This window comes from Accipiter gentilis, chromosome 1 (genome assembly GCF_929443795.1).
Source record: "Accipiter gentilis chromosome 1, bAccGen1.1, whole genome shotgun sequence".
In the NCBI taxonomy this organism is placed as follows: Eukaryota; Metazoa; Chordata; class Aves; order Accipitriformes; family Accipitridae; genus Astur; species Astur gentilis.
This window is the reverse complement of record NC_064880.1, coordinates 2,082,099-2,100,725: the sequence shown is the minus strand read 5'-3', so window position 1 is coordinate 2,100,725 and position 18,627 is coordinate 2,082,099. Positions and strand designations below refer to the sequence as shown.

At 42.9% G+C, this 18,627-nt stretch overlaps 2 protein-coding genes across 5 annotated transcripts in view; one reads left to right on the top strand and one right to left on the bottom strand.

Annotated features, from left to right (window-relative positions):
- Window positions 1-609: 609 nt before the first annotated feature.
- Window positions 610-12,825, top strand: LOC126040436 (probable glutamate receptor). Its single transcript, XM_049804853.1, has 10 exons — window positions 610-697; window positions 3,792-3,823; window positions 6,298-6,357; window positions 6,832-7,011; window positions 7,899-8,125; window positions 8,949-9,046; window positions 9,583-9,800; window positions 11,072-11,297; window positions 11,909-12,156; window positions 12,724-12,825. The coding sequence occupies exons 1-10, from the start codon at window positions 625-627 to the stop codon at window positions 12,823-12,825; spliced, it is 1,464 nt and encodes a 487-aa protein (XP_049660810.1). The 5' UTR covers window positions 610-624.
- PANK4 (pantothenate kinase 4 (inactive)) overlaps window positions 12,509-18,627 on the bottom strand; it is a 27,031-nt gene continuing 20,912 nt past the window's right edge. For 2 of the 4 annotated variants that reach the window (XM_049804665.1, XM_049804675.1), the window contains 5 exons: window positions 18,093-18,142; window positions 16,592-16,699; window positions 16,079-16,179; window positions 15,503-15,571; window positions 12,509-14,979 (listed from right to left, as the gene is read on the bottom strand). In XM_049804665.1, coding sequence (XP_049660622.1) covers window positions 14,766-14,979; window positions 15,503-15,571; window positions 16,079-16,179; window positions 16,592-16,699; window positions 18,093-18,142 — 542 coding nt within the window. In that variant the 3' untranslated portion in view covers window positions 12,509-14,765. Of the gene's footprint in view, window positions 14,980-15,502; window positions 15,572-16,078; window positions 16,180-16,591; window positions 17,300-18,092; window positions 18,143-18,627 lie in introns of those variants that run through there. The other 2 variants (XM_049804690.1, XM_049804682.1) reach the window with 2 other exon arrangements.

The window sequence follows — 18,627 nt, the reverse complement described above, 5'->3', positions numbered from 1 at the left end:
ACAGCTTTGTTTCAGATCATTTCAGTGCAAATGAAATAAACACCCTTGTTTTCTGCAACCCAAATGAAAAGTGAAATTAAGGTTTTGCTTTTAAGTCCCCCAAATGAGAACCTCCTGGAGGAGGTTGGTTTATTAGTGCCTCAGCTGGCTACCAAAATTCCTTTAATAGCACTTTCCCATTTCTCAGAGTGTAAGGAGCTAGTACTCAGGAGCAGTCTGCTTCAGTTCTTTCCTTTCTCTGGGAACTCATGAGTGTGTGCCCCTTGTTACTGCACATACCTACAGCTGACTCTCTCCAGAGCCACCACACTGATCGTGGAGAGCTGACTGCAAGAGTGCAACAACCGGTGGATACCTCCACTGGATAGGTTTGTTACTTCCTTTTTGCTGCAGTGAAGTGTTCACCAGAACCTTTTCCTTAGTATTTGTTATGGCTGGTCTCAGAAGGGACCATGTTTTCACCTGGAGACCTTTGTTTGAATTGGGACTCTTCAGAATGAGGTGCAGAAAACCCAGGACATGCTGATTTTAACCCAGCAATGAGGAACTGTACAACCAGCTTTAACTACTTGCCTTTCATCTCTAGCAGGAAGTTTCCTTTAGACAGTAGATCTTTCTGCTCCAATGGATAAAGGTCTTCACTTCATGTTCTGCGTGATTGCAACCATGCTGCTCCTGAGCAAATCAAGTCAGACAGGTGAGAAAAATGATCTGAAAATGCTGGCTGCATCCAAATCTGGTTTTGTTCTTCTTTACAGAGTGTTAATTCTCTCAGTCTTTAACTGGTAGTGCTTACAGGATTTTGCCTTAATCTAAGACTTTTCTTTTAAATTGGTTATTAAGACATCACCAAGGCCTACCTTGTTAGCAGCTTGTGATTGTGACTTTATCATGAGTGCTGTTATTAAGTGGTTTTGCTGCTGTAGTTGTAAATCAGGTGACAGAGATCAGGGAAAATGAGAAAGCCTAGAAAAAGGGTGGTTAGGTGTCCCAGAACACCATTATCGTGGTTAAAGCTGCACTCTTTTGAGTCTGTGGTCCCTTGAATTGCAGCAAGATACACCGATTAACTAGTTCTTCTGTGAGAAATGTTTTCCATGTTGTTTAGCCCCTCTGCTCGTGGCATGTTTTGGGAAGAAGAGGGAATCCTTAGTGCATTGAATTTGTCAGCTCTGTGAGCATCCAGACTTTGTAGGCAAACGGTAACGCTACGTTCCCTCTAAAGTTCCTAAGGGATAGTAGCAGGAGCCTGCCGGGGACTTGTGCACAGCGATCAGCCGGTTGGACCATGCTTTGCTCTCGGTGTGAGGAGCTGGGAAGCTTGCTTTTGCAACTGAACAACAAATGCCGTTGTTTCAATTTTATTGTGGCTTTTTGGTGTTCTATACCTGGACTCTAGACTCAGGCTAAGGAGTAGCTTGACCTTGCAAAATTACTGGGAGATAAAAATTGGTTCTCTGTTCAGGGGGTTGGGAGAGCAACTTCACTTCTTCTGCTGTGTCTCCTGTCCATCTCGCACACCCATCTCTTATCTACCCAGAACTGGTAACTGCATAGCTATGGTAGCAGCAGTTCACCTCAGATTACAGATACTTCAGGTGTTTGCTTTTGTGACGATGGTCAAATTCTCTCATACTGAGAATTCCCTCATCCTGAATGTCCCAGCGTACTCCAAAACTGTAATCCACCTGACCCATCGCCTCTTCTTTTAGTTCAGCTCTCCCTCCCGCTCACAAGCTGCAAAAGGGGAAACGCTGGCAAAGGATGCAACGGCGAGGGTACTAGCCTAGAGAGGGAGGATGGGGTAGAAAATTGGGGTGAGGTTGGCCAGTTCTTCAGAGTGCTACAAGCTTTTTCACAAGAAGTTAAGCAGGGAGCCATCTCCCGTTAGAAGGCTGGGCATGCTCAGGGTAGAAGGGGTAAGGACAAGGCTGATTTTTGCAGCCACAGTCATTTCCTGCAACCACTGGCCTGTGGGAAACGGGAGTGGAGGGATGAGCCTCTTTCTTTGTCTTACATTTTTGTAGACTCTCACAGAGGATTCTCACAATGAGGACTTGGCTTCTGAGCAGTGTCACTGCAATGAACTTTGAGTTAGTGCTGCAACTTGATTACTGATGGTCCTTTCAGGAGTTCCTACAATGGGGCTTTGAACAGCTGCATCCAGAACCACTGTAGGGGAGCTGAAGCCCTCAGTACAGACTGTTTTCTTCCAAGAAACCCTAGCAGGTCTTCAAAAAGGACCCTCAAAAAGCTTTTACTGGCTTTGATGAGCTTCTAAAGGGAGACAAGAGAACTCCTTTGTGAAGATTTCCAGCTCCCATGGAGAACTATAGTGGAGAGGGAAAAAACAGGTTTTGTTTTACAATAATGTAGAATTCAGCACAAGGCCAGAAAATGCAAAACCAAAGAACGGATAACACATAATGAATGAATATGTTGTTATATTTCATGAAAAACTTACAGCTTTTGCTTGAAAGAGTGAAAACACCCTAGATGTTTTGTTTTCTCTTGAGGGATTTTTGGCTTTTGCGCTGTGAATTCTTTGATTCCAAGGAGCAATGCTTTGCACATTCCAGAACAAACATCCTGGGCAATTAATGAGTCGCATATTGACACAACTGTGGTTTTAATTCTGCATCTCCGTCATTGTAGTTTAGCTCTCTTGCAGCTGGGGTGGGATTGAGGTATTCTCTTGAGTATTATGAACAGGGAAGCTGTGGGTCAAATAATTTAAAAGGTCTTGTTAAAAGTCACACAGCAGAGCACAGAGTAGAACCCAGAAGAACGACTAACCTCAATAATAGTACTTTTATGGGTGGGTCTTGGTGTTTTTACCAAAGAGGGGAGTATCTTTATCTTGGTTTTACAAATGGGAAACTGAGGCATAGGAAGGAGAAGTAATCCAGAAAAGGTCAATAGCAGATTTGACAATTTGACATATGGTGTTTATGCCAGTGCTGTCTACAGGGTTGCACTGGCTCTCATCACACTTGAACTCTTTCTCAATTCTTTGTCAATTTTGTGTACTTTCCTTACTCTCTGTTCCTTGATGGGATACTGAGAGTAGGCAACACAAGACAGGCTTCCTGGTCCCTCTTTCTTTAGTGCTGTCACTGTTGGTTCCTGGTTTTGGTCATGGCACTTTTGGAGGTTTTAATCTTCGCAGGAATGAAAAGTCAGGGTACTTATAATTTGAGGGGGGGAACGGAGTAAGACGTGGTGAAGAAAGGTTTCTACCCCAGTGGTTGCAACCCCTTTGGCTGCTTTGACAGTAGGAACCTATCATTAGTAGGGGAAGGGAAGAAGAAGAAAACCTACTGTCTTGGAACTTAATGGTGATGAACTTTAGGTTGTTTACAGGGCTTTTCCTTAGGGATATAGACAAGGTTTTGCAGGAGTTAGGGGGAAATCTTAGTTGTGTGAAGTAGCAGGAGAGCTGGCTTTTCACCTTGTCAGGGAGGGCAACAAGGAAATAAGGTAATTGATTCTGCAGAGTCCATCCTCAATATGTGAGTGACAGCCGTAATCATTAGGTTACAATTAGAACCTTCTGCAGCCTGAATTTAGTGGTGTCTACTTCTGCTTCTGTTTGTTTCACTGTTACTGTGCTGTGAATAAGGAAACAAACTTGACAAAACCGCTGCAAGTCGACTGCACTACGAGCTTGTGAGTCAAGGATAATGATTTTGTTTATTTAAGTGCAATATGAAATGAGGGTATGAAACTTCACTTTTAAGGAGCTGTAAATATAAGCCCTGCAAGAAGTTGATTTTGTTGTGTCTTTTCAGGAGCTACGAGGAATGATGGTGCTGTGAGTAAGGTATGTTTAAGTTCATTGATGCAGAGCTACTAACGAAGGCATATGTGTAAAAGGACTTACATTCTAAATGCAGAAATAGATGTGATCATAGTGTGCGATGCTTTTAATCTGTGAAGAGTTATTATTTTAAATGTTCTTTTTATGGCTAGTGATGGCCATACCTAAGTCTGTGTCTATGCTTTTTTTTTTCACTCAATCTTTTGTCCAGAATTCAAAATTCAGTCATGCCTCAAGGAAGAACCTGCATATAGCCCTGTCTTCATGGCTTATAGAGTTTAAACCTCAGACTTATTGCGTCACTTATGACCTACATAAACTTAAAAAATTCAGACACATATGAACATGCAGAGATACCTTTATTAGTTCTTAGGATGTGTTTTATTTCCAAAAGCTTGCACTTAATGCAAAAAGGGTCTGTGTGGGACGTAATTCCTCAGGCTTTAGAAGAAAGATGGCAAATGCCACATAAAATCTAACCTGCTAGAACACGTATATATTCACATGATGCAATATTTGTCGTACAGACTTTCCAATCAAAAATGATGGGAAAGTTGGTTATGGTAACATTGGGAAATGAAATTAATTATCCAAATGGCATAAGTAGAGACAGAACTAGTATCACGTGAATCTCAGCTCATTTCTCAGTCTCGAAGCATGCTGGATGCCTGTCATGGGCCTAAAAGAGAGTTTTTGGGAAAGTCATGGAATTTCGATCAGTTTCAATTGGCATAAATGTCCAATTGTTGATTCCAGCATTGAGAAATAAATACGAGCAAACAAAAAAAACCCCAGAGAAACACAATTCCTCTCTCGTCCTCCCCTCTTCCTGGTCTCCAGTCCCCTCGTTGCACGCATTTTATACTCAGTCCCTTTGGTGAGGCAACAAGGTGGCACAGGAGATTGGGGTTAAAATTGTGCGGTTCCTACTCAATTGCTCCTGCGCAGGTTCTTCCACTGACTGCAGCCCCGTTACAGTTGTACGTCCTCCTGCATCTCTTCTCTGTTCCTCCTTGGGGCACCTCTTGAGCTTCTGCTCTCGCTTGGGGCAGCTCTTCTTTGTTGGCCTTTCTTCCACTCTACCATCCCTCCTGCTCTGGTAGCTTTCTTATTTCTCCTTTGCTCCTGTTTGGGCAATTTTCCTGCCCTGATATTGTCTTCAGTGTCTCTTCCTGCTCTAGCATTGTCTCTCATCCAGCAGTTACCACACTTTTTTACGGTGCCTATGCAAAAAACGTCTTTAATCTTGTCTGATTCATTCAGGTTTGGTGCACTGTGGGTCTGTTTTGTTCATTTCTAAGCCAGCTTGAAATGGCCGTGTCCAGCACTGGGCAGTTTGTGACCTCCTGCAGATGTCACCCCTGTGCCACCCCTACCCACCCTCCTGCTACTGAAACCCTGCAATTTTTGCCCAATAAAATACTCTTCTGGTATACTTACGAAAGTTGTAGTGTGTTGTTGAGATTGGGTTTTTTTAAGAACAACTTCGACCTTCAATAACTAGTGGGTGAAGCCGAGTAAGAGGGATAGGCCAGGGTTTTTTGTTTTATTCATCCTCTTGTTCAGTAGGCATAAATATTTTAAACAGAACTGAAAAGCAATGTGACTTTTTTGCTTTTGTCTAAGAGCAAATCGTAGCTTATCTGGCAAGAACAACATTCCTTCCAGAACACTCTGCATTAGGTAACTTCTGATCAGAGCTTCAAAGACAAAGCTCATCCCTCAAATCCTTCCTTTGCAAAAAGAGAATTGAAAGAGGATCGTTCTGCTCCTGGAAGAAATGGAGCTTCGTTTGCAGGTCTTGTACTGCATATGTACATACATATATATACACACATACACACACCCCCATGCTCTCTCACTCTGTCTAGAAACATCGCTGTGTAATTTTAGAATAAAGGGATACGTTTAAGACCAACAAATCTTACAGAATTAGACTGCTTTACGGGCAAAAGCTGGAATTGTTCCAAAGTAGTACTGATCAGAAATCACCTCGAGTTGTATGACTCTGTAAGGTTGGAAGATGTACTCTTGAATTCAGCGTTCTGCGCAGAAGTGAATCCATGTTTCCCCTCCTCCTCCTCTCGGGCTTCCTACTCTTCTGTGTCTCCTGGAATTGCTCTCTCATAAGACCTTAATTGGCTGCTAATTGTTTTGTCTGCAACATGAATTGATCTCTTTGGAAGACTGTACGCACTGAGTATCTGAAGAATTGTGAGAGCATTTAAAGTGATTTTTATTTGGACAGAGTACGCTGGCAACACCCAATGAAGTGAAATGCTTGTGATTTTATTACTGTTAGAGAACAATAGTGGTGAGATTGCTGCATCTTACAGGGGCAGATTTATAGCTGGTTTAACACATGCACACACACACCCCCGACATCCACCCCAAGTTCTAATGTAAGCCCTAGCTAAGTGGGGCCATGTATGGGACTTTCAAATCCAATTATTTCTTCTTCATTTTTTGATTTGCAGGGCATTGACTCAAGGGGACCAGAAGAGGGTCTTCCAACTTTGACTGTCACAACAATCCTGGTAAGGCAGTGACACAACACTGATAGCAGCAGGGAGATAGCTGGAACTACATTTTGCCTTTTTTTCCACCCATATATTTGCAGGTGGTTTTTTGGGCTGTCTTTGACACCGATATCCCTGTTCATCACAGAGGGTGTTTTTGGAGCACTGGCTCAGTGGTGTAGAGGTGCAAGCTCTCTGGAATTTGCAGTGGGAGGGTTTGAGGGCTACCAAGGTCAGCCCACAAAATGGACTGGGCGTACACTTCTATAAATCACTGCTCTGTCAAGACTGCCCTGCTGAGGCTGTAGTCTATGACTAGTGGTGGCACAGGACTGCAGTGAATATCTCTCAGGTTTGGAAATGTTGTCCCCCTGATAATGTGGGTACAGGTCTTTGGGGAGGGTTTGCAAAAAAACCAACGGTTTAATTCACAGTCAGTTGCACTGCAGACTGTGGGAGCGTGTAATTGTGTATTTTTCCCTCAATATGCAGGAAGATCCTTATGTCATGGTGAGAAGTGCAGAACTGGAGGGATACTGCATTGATTTGCTGAAAGCACTTGCTGCAATGCTTCACTTCAGCTACAAGGTGAAGGTGGTGAGCGATGGGCAGTATGGTGCCATCTCTTCCAATGGGAACTGGACAGGGATGGTTGGTGAAATTTTGAGACAGGTAATTTTCAATTTATTTTTGACAAACTGCAGCTCTAGAAGGAAAGAACAGTGCTAGCAGCTCTCAGGCTTCGTTAGGATTTTCTCAGGGACTGTGCAACTTGGAGTCATCCTGCCTGTTGTGTAGAACTAACGAATAGCGAGAGTTGTAGCTGGTTTTGGCCTACAAATATGGAAACTAAGGAACAAGGAGACAATGGCCACAGCAGGAAATCATTGTTACAACAAGGCGCTCCTGGTGCAGTGCTTGTCTTGTCTCAGAGGTTACCAAGTGTTTCTTTGTAGGCTTAGAGACTGTACAGACATCTTAGCTCACTAATGAAACAAAGATAATGGCTTTAAGGAAAACTGACCTTGAACTTAACCACTAGGTGAAACTTGTCTCTTTCAGAATGGTAACCCCTTAGACTCTTCAAGGAGATGCTTGAAAGCACATCTTACCCCAGCAGGTGCCATTCCCTATGGCTAGAGTTCTGTCATCTCTTGGTAACATTTGAACTAAACCTTCTTTGCTCTTCTGAAGTCAGTCATGTGTCCAGCTGTCAGTCATGTAGCTGCTGCAGCCAGAAACAGAAAGGAACATACCTTCTGGTTTTGGTAAACAAACCCAATGTGGTTCATGGTACACAGCCTCAGCTGGTGTGTGTGATGCTGTAGTAGGAAACCAGAAGCCCCAGATACCAACCAGCACCCCATTAAGAACAATGCAAAATGGAAAACTGTCCTATTTCTTGGAGCTCACAGTCTAAGATGATAGCTGTCTGTTGACACAGAGAAGGGATTTGATATGCAGATACGTGACCACTCGGCCTGGGAAGCATTCTATTTGAGTGACAGAAATCTTCAGGTAGGTTGGATGGTTGATTATTTTTTATCTCCATCTTAAAGGAAGCAGACATTGCTGTGGCTCCATTGACAGTCACGTCAGCAAGGGAAGAGGTGGTCTCCTTCACCACGCCATTCCTGCAGACCGGGATTGGAATCTTGCTTCGAAAAGACACCGCCTCTCAGGAGATGTCTTTCTTCCACTTCCTGGCTCCTTTCAGTAAGGAGACCTGGACTGGCCTTTTATTTGCTTATGTGCTGACGTGCTTCTGCCTCTTTCTTGTTGCCAGGTATAAATGAATTTGTTTCACAGATTTTGTTCAAGTCAGATCTCAGTTTTAAAGGAAGTACCAGGGAGCATTTTGCTTTGAGGAACCTTCTGTACAGGTCCAGAACCAGGGCTAATAAAGCTTAAGTCACGTCAGACTAAGACAGCATTGAGAGCAGGATCTCCCCACGAAAAGCACCATATCTCTTTATGTGGATTACCTTGGGTTGCTAAAAGGACTTTGTGTTTGTACTTCAGCTCTTCTTTCTCACTTTTATCAGAGTTTGTTTTGAACTATGACCATGTTCTGTCGTGCAAGTCTCTCTCCTGGTGTGCTTTTATGCACTGTATCCTGCACTGACTTGTGGAAGAGATTCTCTCTGCCACCCCTCCACCCCCTTCCCAGGAGATTCAGCTTTCTCCCTCTTTCTCGACTAGGCTGCACTAATGCTCTCTGCAGCTGCAGTCTTGAACAGAAGCTCTATTGCTCCTTTTCTATTTTTATGCACAATCTTTATAGGTAAGGATTTGCTCCAAGGAGCAGCCTTCAGTCTGATACTATGGAACAGAGCCAATATCGCCAGTCAGGTGTGCCAGGGAGACTAGATCATGCAATGGCTCAGGAGGAAAGTGTCTGGCAAAGCTGTGACTGGACCCCCTGAGCCATCACTGTTGCAAACTACTTGAGGCATTGAGCACTGGTTAAACTGGAACTTGGATGAAGGAGGAGCTGCCATGGAAAGGAAAGGGCACTTCCAGGCTATCTGCACTGCTGCAGTCACGCTGCAGGATTATTTATAATTTCCCCTGCAAATGTCTGGTTTTATCCTGTCATTTTCCCACAGACTGAGCCCCTGTGAATGGAACGAGCCAAAGAATGAAGAGAACCACTTTACCTTCTTGAACAGCCTCTGGTTTGGAGCAGGAGCGCTTGCCCTGCAAGGTGAGCTGGGAGGACCGCCACAAAGCAGCTCTGGGAGCAGTATGGTTTTTTTTAAGCTGATTGTATATCCACCTCTCATTGTCTGTAACACTGGTGTGTTATCCTGTTGGGGGAAAAGATGTTCCAATAGGGACACCTGGCAGCACTAAAACTGCCCGTTTGTGGAGTTTTGACTGCAGACTTGTTGTAATTGTAGAGATGGCTGGCTTCAGTTGAGGAACGTATATTTTCTGCTGTAACAATTGTCTAGGGAACGTCAAGCTAACCATTGCACTGGTGCTTTGTAGAGTGGAGTTGTTTGATGTTGCTTTTGGGTACTGACGTTGCTTCAACTCTGCATTACATGCAGTGCTGATGCAGTTCAAACCAGCCACAGTAGGTTTTTTCAGGCTCATGCATGAAGTAGCTGCAGGGCAAGTTTTGCAGTTTGGCCTTTATTTAGAAGTATAACTTAGGCTCCACGGATCTAAAGTTCTTTGCTCTCTCTCATCATACATCACCTCCTGTATGTTTTATCGGCTCCTCTGGTCGTGCAGGTGTCACCCCTCGGCCCAAAGCGCTCTCTGTGCGGGTCATCGCTGCTGTCTGGTGGCTGTTCACCATCGCCTTGCTGGCTGCCTACATCGCCAACTTCACTGCTCTGCTGAGCTCTGGCAGCGAGCAGCTCCCAATCCAGACTTTTGAAGATCTTGTGAAGCAAAGAAAGCTTGAGTTTGGGACTCTGGATGGCTCCTCCACTTTCTACTTCTTCAAGGTGCAGAGAATCTCATTGTGCACATACACACGTGCCGTAGAACTGCTAAGCTGGGGCCAAGTTGTCCAGCTCGTGCCTATAGTTCCTTTTACCACTTTCATTGCTGTAGACTCCATCAGTTTTCCTGTAATATTTCAAATAATGTGATTGGTATCTATTGTTTTGTTCACCTCTTCTTCCACCTTTTCTCAGAGAGAAAAGCATGTGGAGAACTATATTTTTATAGAGTATGGTCTTTTAAGAAAGCAGTGCTAGTCTTCAGGGGTTATCCTTGTGTACCTTGAACACAAGGACTGACGTAGGTAATTTCTGGATACGTTAACTGGATGCCTGCAAAGGTTGTTTGGGGCGTGGGAAATATTTAATCACAAAATCATAGAATCGTTTAGGTTGGAAAAAGCCTTTAAGATCATCGAGTCCAGCTGTTAACCTAGCACTGCCAAGTCCACCTCTAAACCATGTCCCCAAGCGCCACATCTATATGTCTTTTAAATATCTCCAGGGATGGTGACTCCACCACTTCCCTGGGCAGCCTGTTCCAATGCTTGACAACCCTTTTGGTGAAGAAATTTTTCCTAATATCCAACCTAACCCCGCCTGGTGGAACTTGAGGCCATTTCCTCTTGTTCTATCACTAGTTACTTGATAGAAGAGACCAGTACCCACCTCACTACAACCTCCTTTCAGGTAGTTGTAGAGTGATAATGTCGCCCCTCAGCCTCCTTTTCTCCAGGCTAAACAACCCCAGTTCCCTCAGCCGTTCCTCATCAGACTTGTGCTCCAGGCCCCTCACCAGCTTTGTTGCCCTTCTCTGGACACGCTCCAGCACCTCCATGTCTTTCCTGTAGTGAGGGGCCCAAAACTGAACACAGCACTTGAGGTGCGGCCTCACCAGTGCTGAATACAGGGGAACAATCACTTACTTTCCTGCTCCTTCTGACCATGCTATTTCTGGTACAGGCCAGGATGCCGTTGGCCTTCTTGGCCACCTGGGCACACTGCTGGCTCATATTCAGCTGGCTGTCGACCAGCACTGCCAGGTTCTTTTCCTCCGGGCAGTTTTCCAGCCACTCTTCCCCAAGCCTGTAGCGCTGCATGGGGTTGTTGTGACCCAAGTACAGGACCCGGCACTTGGCCTTGTTGAGCTCAAAGGGCAATGGTTTAAGTACTCTTATTCTCCAAATTGTTTTGCAACCACTGCACATCTCTGCAGATTTTTTTTTGATGATTGTTTTACACTTCAGTTTGACACTTGGATTTTTGGGCCGCAGAACTCCAAGAATCCTATCCATCAGATGATCTATGAATATATGGACAAGAGACGAGACCGTGTTTTAGTCAAAACCTACCAGGAAGCAGTTCAACGTGTGATGGAATCAAACTATGCCTTCATTGGTGAATCAATCTCTCAAGACCTTGCAGCTGCCAGGCACTGCAATTTGATCAGGGCCCCTGAAGTTATCGGAGCCAGAGGATTTGGCATTGCCACTACCCAGGGTTAGTCACTGTGCACCACTTCTGTCCCACTTCTCCACTTGGATTTCATGGGTCTGGAGTAGCAGACTGGCAGAGCAAAAAGCCTGGCATAGCTGAGTCCTGAAACTTGCACACATTTTCTGCATTAGCACTAATAATCTAGTGTGGACAAATTGGTAACCCTGCTATGCTACGTTTTCATTCTGTCCATGAATTATCACTAGCACTCAGGGACTCTTACTTTGAACTGTAATATGCAAAAAATTCCAACTCTCAGGGGTGTCACTGGTTCCTGTGGGGTTTTTTGGTTTTGCCTTGGTCCCAGTAATGTAGTTAGCAGGGCGGGCAGTTTGTTCTGTTGCGGAGCACGACTGCTTGTATTTCTCAAAGTACCTTCACGGTGTCGTTACACGGCAAGTATTATCATATCTCTGTGGGCAGGGCAGGAATGGTTGTCACCGAAGAAAAGCACTTGGCTTAGTCTGTTGCATTCTGTTTCCAGAATGACCATCTGAAAGTTGGGAAGCAGCACCCAGCTAAGCCCGTGTGGTAGTATAGCAGCGGATTGCTTAAAAATGTTATAGTGGCTGTGATCTCTCCCATGCTCTTCTCTTTCATTCTACTGCTGCCAGCATCCCTGTGGACTAAGAAGCTCTCCATTGCTGTCCTCAAACTGCGTGAATCAGGTGATCTCGACTATCTGCGCAACAAGTGGTGGGAGACCAGCTGCCTTCACAAAAGTAGGGACAGATGGAGTCCGCTGCAGCCCCAGGCTCTGGGTGGGCTCTTTCTTACTCTTGCAATTGGCCTCGCACTGGGAGTGATTGCAGCTGTGGTGGAGCTCTCGAATAAGAGCAGACACGCCGCTGGACATGTAAAGGTAAGTGATGGTTATCATCTCCCATCCCACCTCCTTGTACCCCGTGTTTAGCACGGACAAGCGAGGCACCACTGCTGCACTGTGCACGACGCTGGATTTCCATGCTGATCTTCCTTCTTCTAAGGAAAGCAATGCAGTGGGGTGAGAGGGAAGACAGGCTACATATTTACTCTTCAAAGCGCTGAAATTTCATCGCTTGGGCTGTGTGATAGTTTTGCAGCCTGAACAGGGTAACAATAATAAAATTGTTTAACCCCCCGCCGCCCCCCAAATATTAAGTAGAAACATTTACTGTAATTCCTCAGCAGCCAAACCGTATTCCAATACGCTGAGTGTGTACAGAGGACAGTCAATCATCAATAACAAGTTTATTCTCAAGTATGGCTGTTCTTAAGTCATTTGACAAGCAGGAAAACACATTTAAATGAAAACTGCCCTAATATTTGAATGTGCACCTTGGGGTTCTTGTTCTTCACCCATTCCAACAGATGGGTTGTGCACACTTAAGTGTGGATTCCATGACACAGAACAACCCACCCCCTTGTTTCCTCCCCTCTTGTTTTTCAGAAATCTTGTTGCTCTGTTTTTACAGAAGAAATGTGCACTCGCCTACGTATAAAAGAAAATACAAGACAAAGCCAGGAGACTTCAGGGAGGGCTAATGCTTAAGAATTTTTTGCTTAAGGAATGGGCCTGTACTAGGTTTATACCATATGTACTTCATAGGAACTACATCAATGTAGAAAGATGTTTTTCTGCAAGGCTAGAGTGTTAGTTTTCTAATTACAAACACACACAGAGAACACTTTTGGATTGGTGGTGAAGCTGGATACAGAAGAAAATTAAGTGGCTTGGAAGAATTTAAATTGACAAGGGATAGAGTGTAATTGTTAAAAATAAGGGAGGTTAACAACTTGGGAAAATACATTTGAGATGGCTAAGATGGTAGATCCGTATTTAGTTTAGAAGTTTACTATGTAAGTACACGAACGCCTGTAGGAGTAAGTGACTTGGGGCAGGTTTAATATGAAGCCTCTGATTACTAATTACAGTATGAGGTACAATCTTGGAAAAATTAAAGCTCTTATCTGACTGTTCTAATCCAGAACAACTGCTTCTTAAACATTTTAGTTATAAACAGACTGTACTCTTCCCCTCTTCTAAGCAGAAGATGCCTGTCACTGTGAAGGTCATTTCTGAATCAGAAATGACAGTACTGTTGCATAAACCCCCAAAATGCAGGACTTGAACTGCATCCTCTGCAGTGGCCTAAACCCGAGAAAGGGAGACCGTGCGATTAAGGAACTACTAGACTTAGAAAATGCAAGACATGGACTTGTCCTTTGTCAGTTTCCCAGCATAGGGTAGGTTTTGCTGTTTAGCTAGAGAGGATGTTTAATCCTAGTTAACCTGATCAAGAAGTATTTAGGAAGAAGACTGATAGCTGAACTCCAACAGTAGTAGAGCACAAAGTCTGGTAATCAGTCAATTAAAGTACAAGTTCACCAGGCAAAGGTGAGGCAGTGAGTGTTTTGCATTATTTTCTGGCTCTCAAAGAAGAATCTTTGAAATTCATGGGGAACAGTAATCTCAGCTGCATATTAAATACTTTTCTAATTAAGCTGTTTTTCATTTCAGAGCTGGAATGACTGATGCATGCACACGTTGGTTTGCAAATTCATGGTTAAATAACTCCATTTATGTACTGCACATCTGATGGAGGGGGAAAAAAAGGCAAATTCAGTTACTTGGAAATGGCTTTAAATGCACTGCATGAACAAAGAGACTGATTCTTACCAGTCCCAGCATTAAATACCTGAAGGCAATAGAAACTAACATCCCTGTGACAGGGAAAAAACCAGCTGTTCCTGAATAAAGCACTGCACATTCACTTTGAGGGTAACTCAGTGAGACTGGACTTCCAGCTACTGCTAAGTAATTTAGTATAGTTGCCGAGTTCCCCGCCCACCCAACTGTTAACAAGAACAAACAGTGAAAGCGATAGGGGTTACGAGTTATTCCACACCTTGGTAAACTAGTGCTGTTTGGTTATCTGCTATGCGCTCTCAGGTCATGACAGTTCTATTTTAAATACAGCTTAAGCAGTGTTTGTTAGGTTAGAAGGTGGATCAGTCCTTCAATCAAATTAACTGCAAAAAGCACAGAACATTTTGGGTAAGTTTTAAAAGCTGACATGGAAAATGCAATGTCAGATTCACTTAGCACTTTAAAAACTATTTGGTATGTGCCATGTCATCACTGGCAGAATAGGCAGAGATGTATAAAAAAAGGTTTCATTGACATTTAAATATATTTCTATATGAATGTCTCACAGAACAAAAAAATAAAGTCTTTTCATCACAAATACTGCAGCATTAAAATAAACACTTACCAAAATAAACAATGAGTGATATACATATATATATTTGAGTGTGTATACTATAGAGTGAATCATATTGTTGCTTTTTAAGTCACAAAGCACAATATAAATACGGAATTTCCTGTGAACTCTTTTCCCTGTTGTAATAAAAATACATTCTTTACAGTTAAAGTAAAACTAGTGCAAGTCCATTCTGCTGCTCCTGTGCACCCAGCTGACCAGATCCGTATCATTTACATGGCACTTCATACTTAAAAATGACACTGAAAATTTTCCCTCCGAGACGATCAGCAAGCCAGGAGTTTTTGATAACAGCAAGCTTGAGGCTCTCGCACTTCAAAGCCGCGTAGTAATTCGTGTGGATGGCACGCCCCATGCCTTCAATGATAACCAAGTCTGTCTTCCGTTCTCTGACCAGCACAGCCAAACCTTTATCCAGACGGCTGAAATGATAAAGGGCTTTATGATTTACATAGAACATGGTGGGGGATGGAACGACTGATGCCAATAAACAGGAACACTTTAAATTAAAGGAAGTGAGACTGAAACATAGTTTTAAAAGCTTCATGACATGCCTGCAGAATTGGGATTGCCCAAAAAACAGAGGTAAGCTCTGTCTCCAATAGAGGAGCTACTTAAAAATAAATAGGTTAACAACATGGCATGCTTCTTACGGTCAAGTGGAGTTCTTGGTCACACACAGGATTTTACATCACCCATAACTAAGATACTCATGAAACTGACAATGTCTCATAGCTGAACACAAATGTGATAAATAAGATGTCCAACAACTAGGAAGGCTTGATCAGTATTACAAGCCTTTAAATCCAGACCAAGCAACCCTTAATGGTTGTGCAAAAGTGATTCATATCGGGAACGGCAGCTGAGACGTTCCAGAGCAAAGTCTCTGGGCATCCTGCAGCTGCTGGAGGAGACAAGTAACAAATTGGTACTTTGCCAGCATACCTTAGATCTAGACACGGAGAACTCGAACCCGTCTGAACCAACAACAGCTTCTCTTCTCTCAGCGCAGATCTTTATTTAAAAAAAAAAAAAAAAAAAGACAAGAAAGTTAAAACAGCTACCTCAACAGGGACGTGCAAATCTCGTAATAAGCCAGACGACAATGAATATCTAAGTCTTCTTTGCACAGGCTTCTTTTACTGCTAGGACTTCACCAAGAAACATAATGTTTCCTTGAGCAAAAGGATTATTTAGTCAGCTATGTATCCTCTGCTGGGGATATTCTATATGTGAAATACAGGTATTTTCCTCTATTAACATAGGAAATTTATGTTTTAGTAGCTTGAGTGCTTATCAGGAAAGACCCAGACAACAAATATCATTATGGATGTTCAAGAAAGATGCAACTTCTAAATTTTTCACCTTAATGAATTTAAGTGATCGGCCTTAGCTTACTTCCCCGTTGCAGATGTCAGACACCAAGAAACAGTTAAATATGAACTAAGTATGTAACAATTAACTTGCTTTTTTCCTTCTATGTACTGCGTGATACATAATGAAGCCTGGTTATATGCTTACTGAATAACTGGATCCATTGCTGCTATCCGTTCAGTAACAATCAGGGATTCACTGTAGGTGACGTCGTTTAGGGCAGGGCCAGAGTTACAAGCCAGTATAACCTGAGGTGAAGATGTCAGAAGAGTTCACCGATTAATGCAGTCCACAGATGGTGTTAGAGCTGCTCGTTTCTTTAAAATCACCATTACCTGACTTATTTTACAAAAGAGGAAATGCGAAGAGAACGGCCGGAGGCCCAGTCCTCGTTTTCCCTCAGTTAAACCAGCAATTTCAGGTCTTCTGACATTACAGACCCTTGTTCAACAGACTTAGGTCTGACAGAGGCTCGCTTGGCTTTGCTACCTTTCACAGTCTACTTAAAGTTAGACTTTGGAGATCCAGGAACTTGGCTTAGTCCCAATTTAGATGTTAGGAGCCAGTTTGGCAAAGGGTACTGCTGGTAGGCAGTTAACAAACCTTTCGCCAATTACCAAAGCGCCATTACACGGTGAATTCACAATGAAAACCACTTACCTCTGTCCCTCTAGAAAGCAGCTCTCTGACAAAAGGAAAGACTCCTAAAATTATATCTATTCCACTGTTATCTGCGAAAATTAAGGCACATTTATGAGGGGGACCCTCCTGTAAGAGAAAACCAATGTATTCAGGATTGAGTTCACAATTCATTTCAGTGAATAGTTTGTGTGATTTAGAGCTACTCACTTTAAGACCCCACATTTTATGCCCTTAAATGATTGGCAATTTTGGTTATCTAGTAGCAGCGTAACTCATCAGGACATCACCTAGCTTCGACCTTAGAAGAAATCAGTTTCCCTAACTTTGTCTTTGCACAGTTATTTAAAACAGCCTTTAGTTATTTTGCTTCGTTTGAGAGGTCTTTCAAACTCTGTTAATTAAAACCTGTATCTGCCAATAAAAGACATGCCTAACTCCAGCAGCTCTGAGCAGGAACGTACTTCAGAGGCTTCTGAACAGCGAGTAGTTAGGCCTATAATTCTACTGTTTGGAGGCTAGATTATGGCTAGCATTTTGTTATGCCATGCAGCTGGAGAATGCCATTCTCTAAAATAGAAGCAGCAGCATGGGCAGCTGCCTACGTGAACGCGTTGGTTATCAGGGTAAACCTACCTTTGTGGCTGTTTTAAGCTAGCATGCTGTAGGGTGAACAGGATTCCCTTCTGCCAGGAAAGGGCAGGATGGACTGCTGGGGGCAGTGACATCCTAAAATGAAAAGATATTTCCTATTCTCCATTAACCTTTTAATTTGTTCTAAATCTGATGTTATGAAACTTAGTTCACTCCAGTTCATACCAGCAGAAGAATTTTTATAGTGAACAATGCTTAATTCCTAATAAAAGACTGTCAGGACAGTGCTTGAAGTTCCTTAATTATCACTGTTATACAAGATTAGCTGATACTTTTGTGTTAAGATGTAATATGTAATGATTTGCGATAGTCTACTCATACCAAACCTTTTGGCTATCATTGCCAACATAGAGATTTACACAAAGAAACAAAAGCTTTTTCAATTAACCTTGATTAAATAGTAACAGAAATCACACAGGGGAAAAAAAGCTTTGCTAATTGCTAAGTTAATTACTTTCAGCAAGCTCCTCAATTGATGTCACTTTAAGGTTGGCTCCTTAGAGGGAGGAACAATCCAAATATTACGTTTGGGCCCAAGTTTTCAAAATTCTGCGTCATCTTGTATAGAAGTGAGTGCCCTTATAAAGAAGGGAAGGGACACAATATGGTTACTCTGGAACAGCGTTGAAAGCAGCTGGATTCCAAATGCTGCAGTTTCTGAAGGAATTCAGCTAAGAAGCTTGGTAAGTAATAAAGCGTCAGACTAATTCCTTTTATTCCTTTCTTTATGGTAAGGCTGCTGAATTACTGGTACTGTTACTGTGTAACAGAGTTCTGTTAAATCTGTTAAAAAGCCAGGATTAGTAAGGTGGTTTTATGATTAATGTATTTAATTACTCGGTGGTTAGCAACAATTGTGGAGTCGTACCTTCAGTCGCTCTAGCCACTGACTGTAGGAATCTTCTAACCAGGGACGTTCTGCGTCACAGACAAAATCACGTTAGCATTTCTTTTAGGCAAACGGTAATTCTATACATGATGAAAAGCAGGAGGTGTCTCTTTACAGATGCTTAAGCATCAAAGTATTTGAGCTCAGGTTTTGAATGTTAAACGTGTAGATTCAGAGAGTTGCCAAGCTCTTTATTATGGGCCTAGCTCAATTACAGCAGTCTTGAAATGGAATTTTCATAATAAAGCAATGAAGTCATGCAAGCTGGCTATCATAACGACTCATCCTACCAGGGATGGTGCTGTACCTCCCAGGACACTATCTCCTTGATAGGGTTAGAACAGTTGTTATGAAAAATAGCATGGTCAAGATGTTCTGAATATCTGTGTGGCTAAGGCTTCTGCTCAAGGAGAGAGGTTTTCAGATTTCAGTTCCTTTGGAACGCAAACAGGAATATTCCACCAAAACTCTGTAGCCTGTATTTCAGATAACCCTAGCAAGTACTAATGATTTC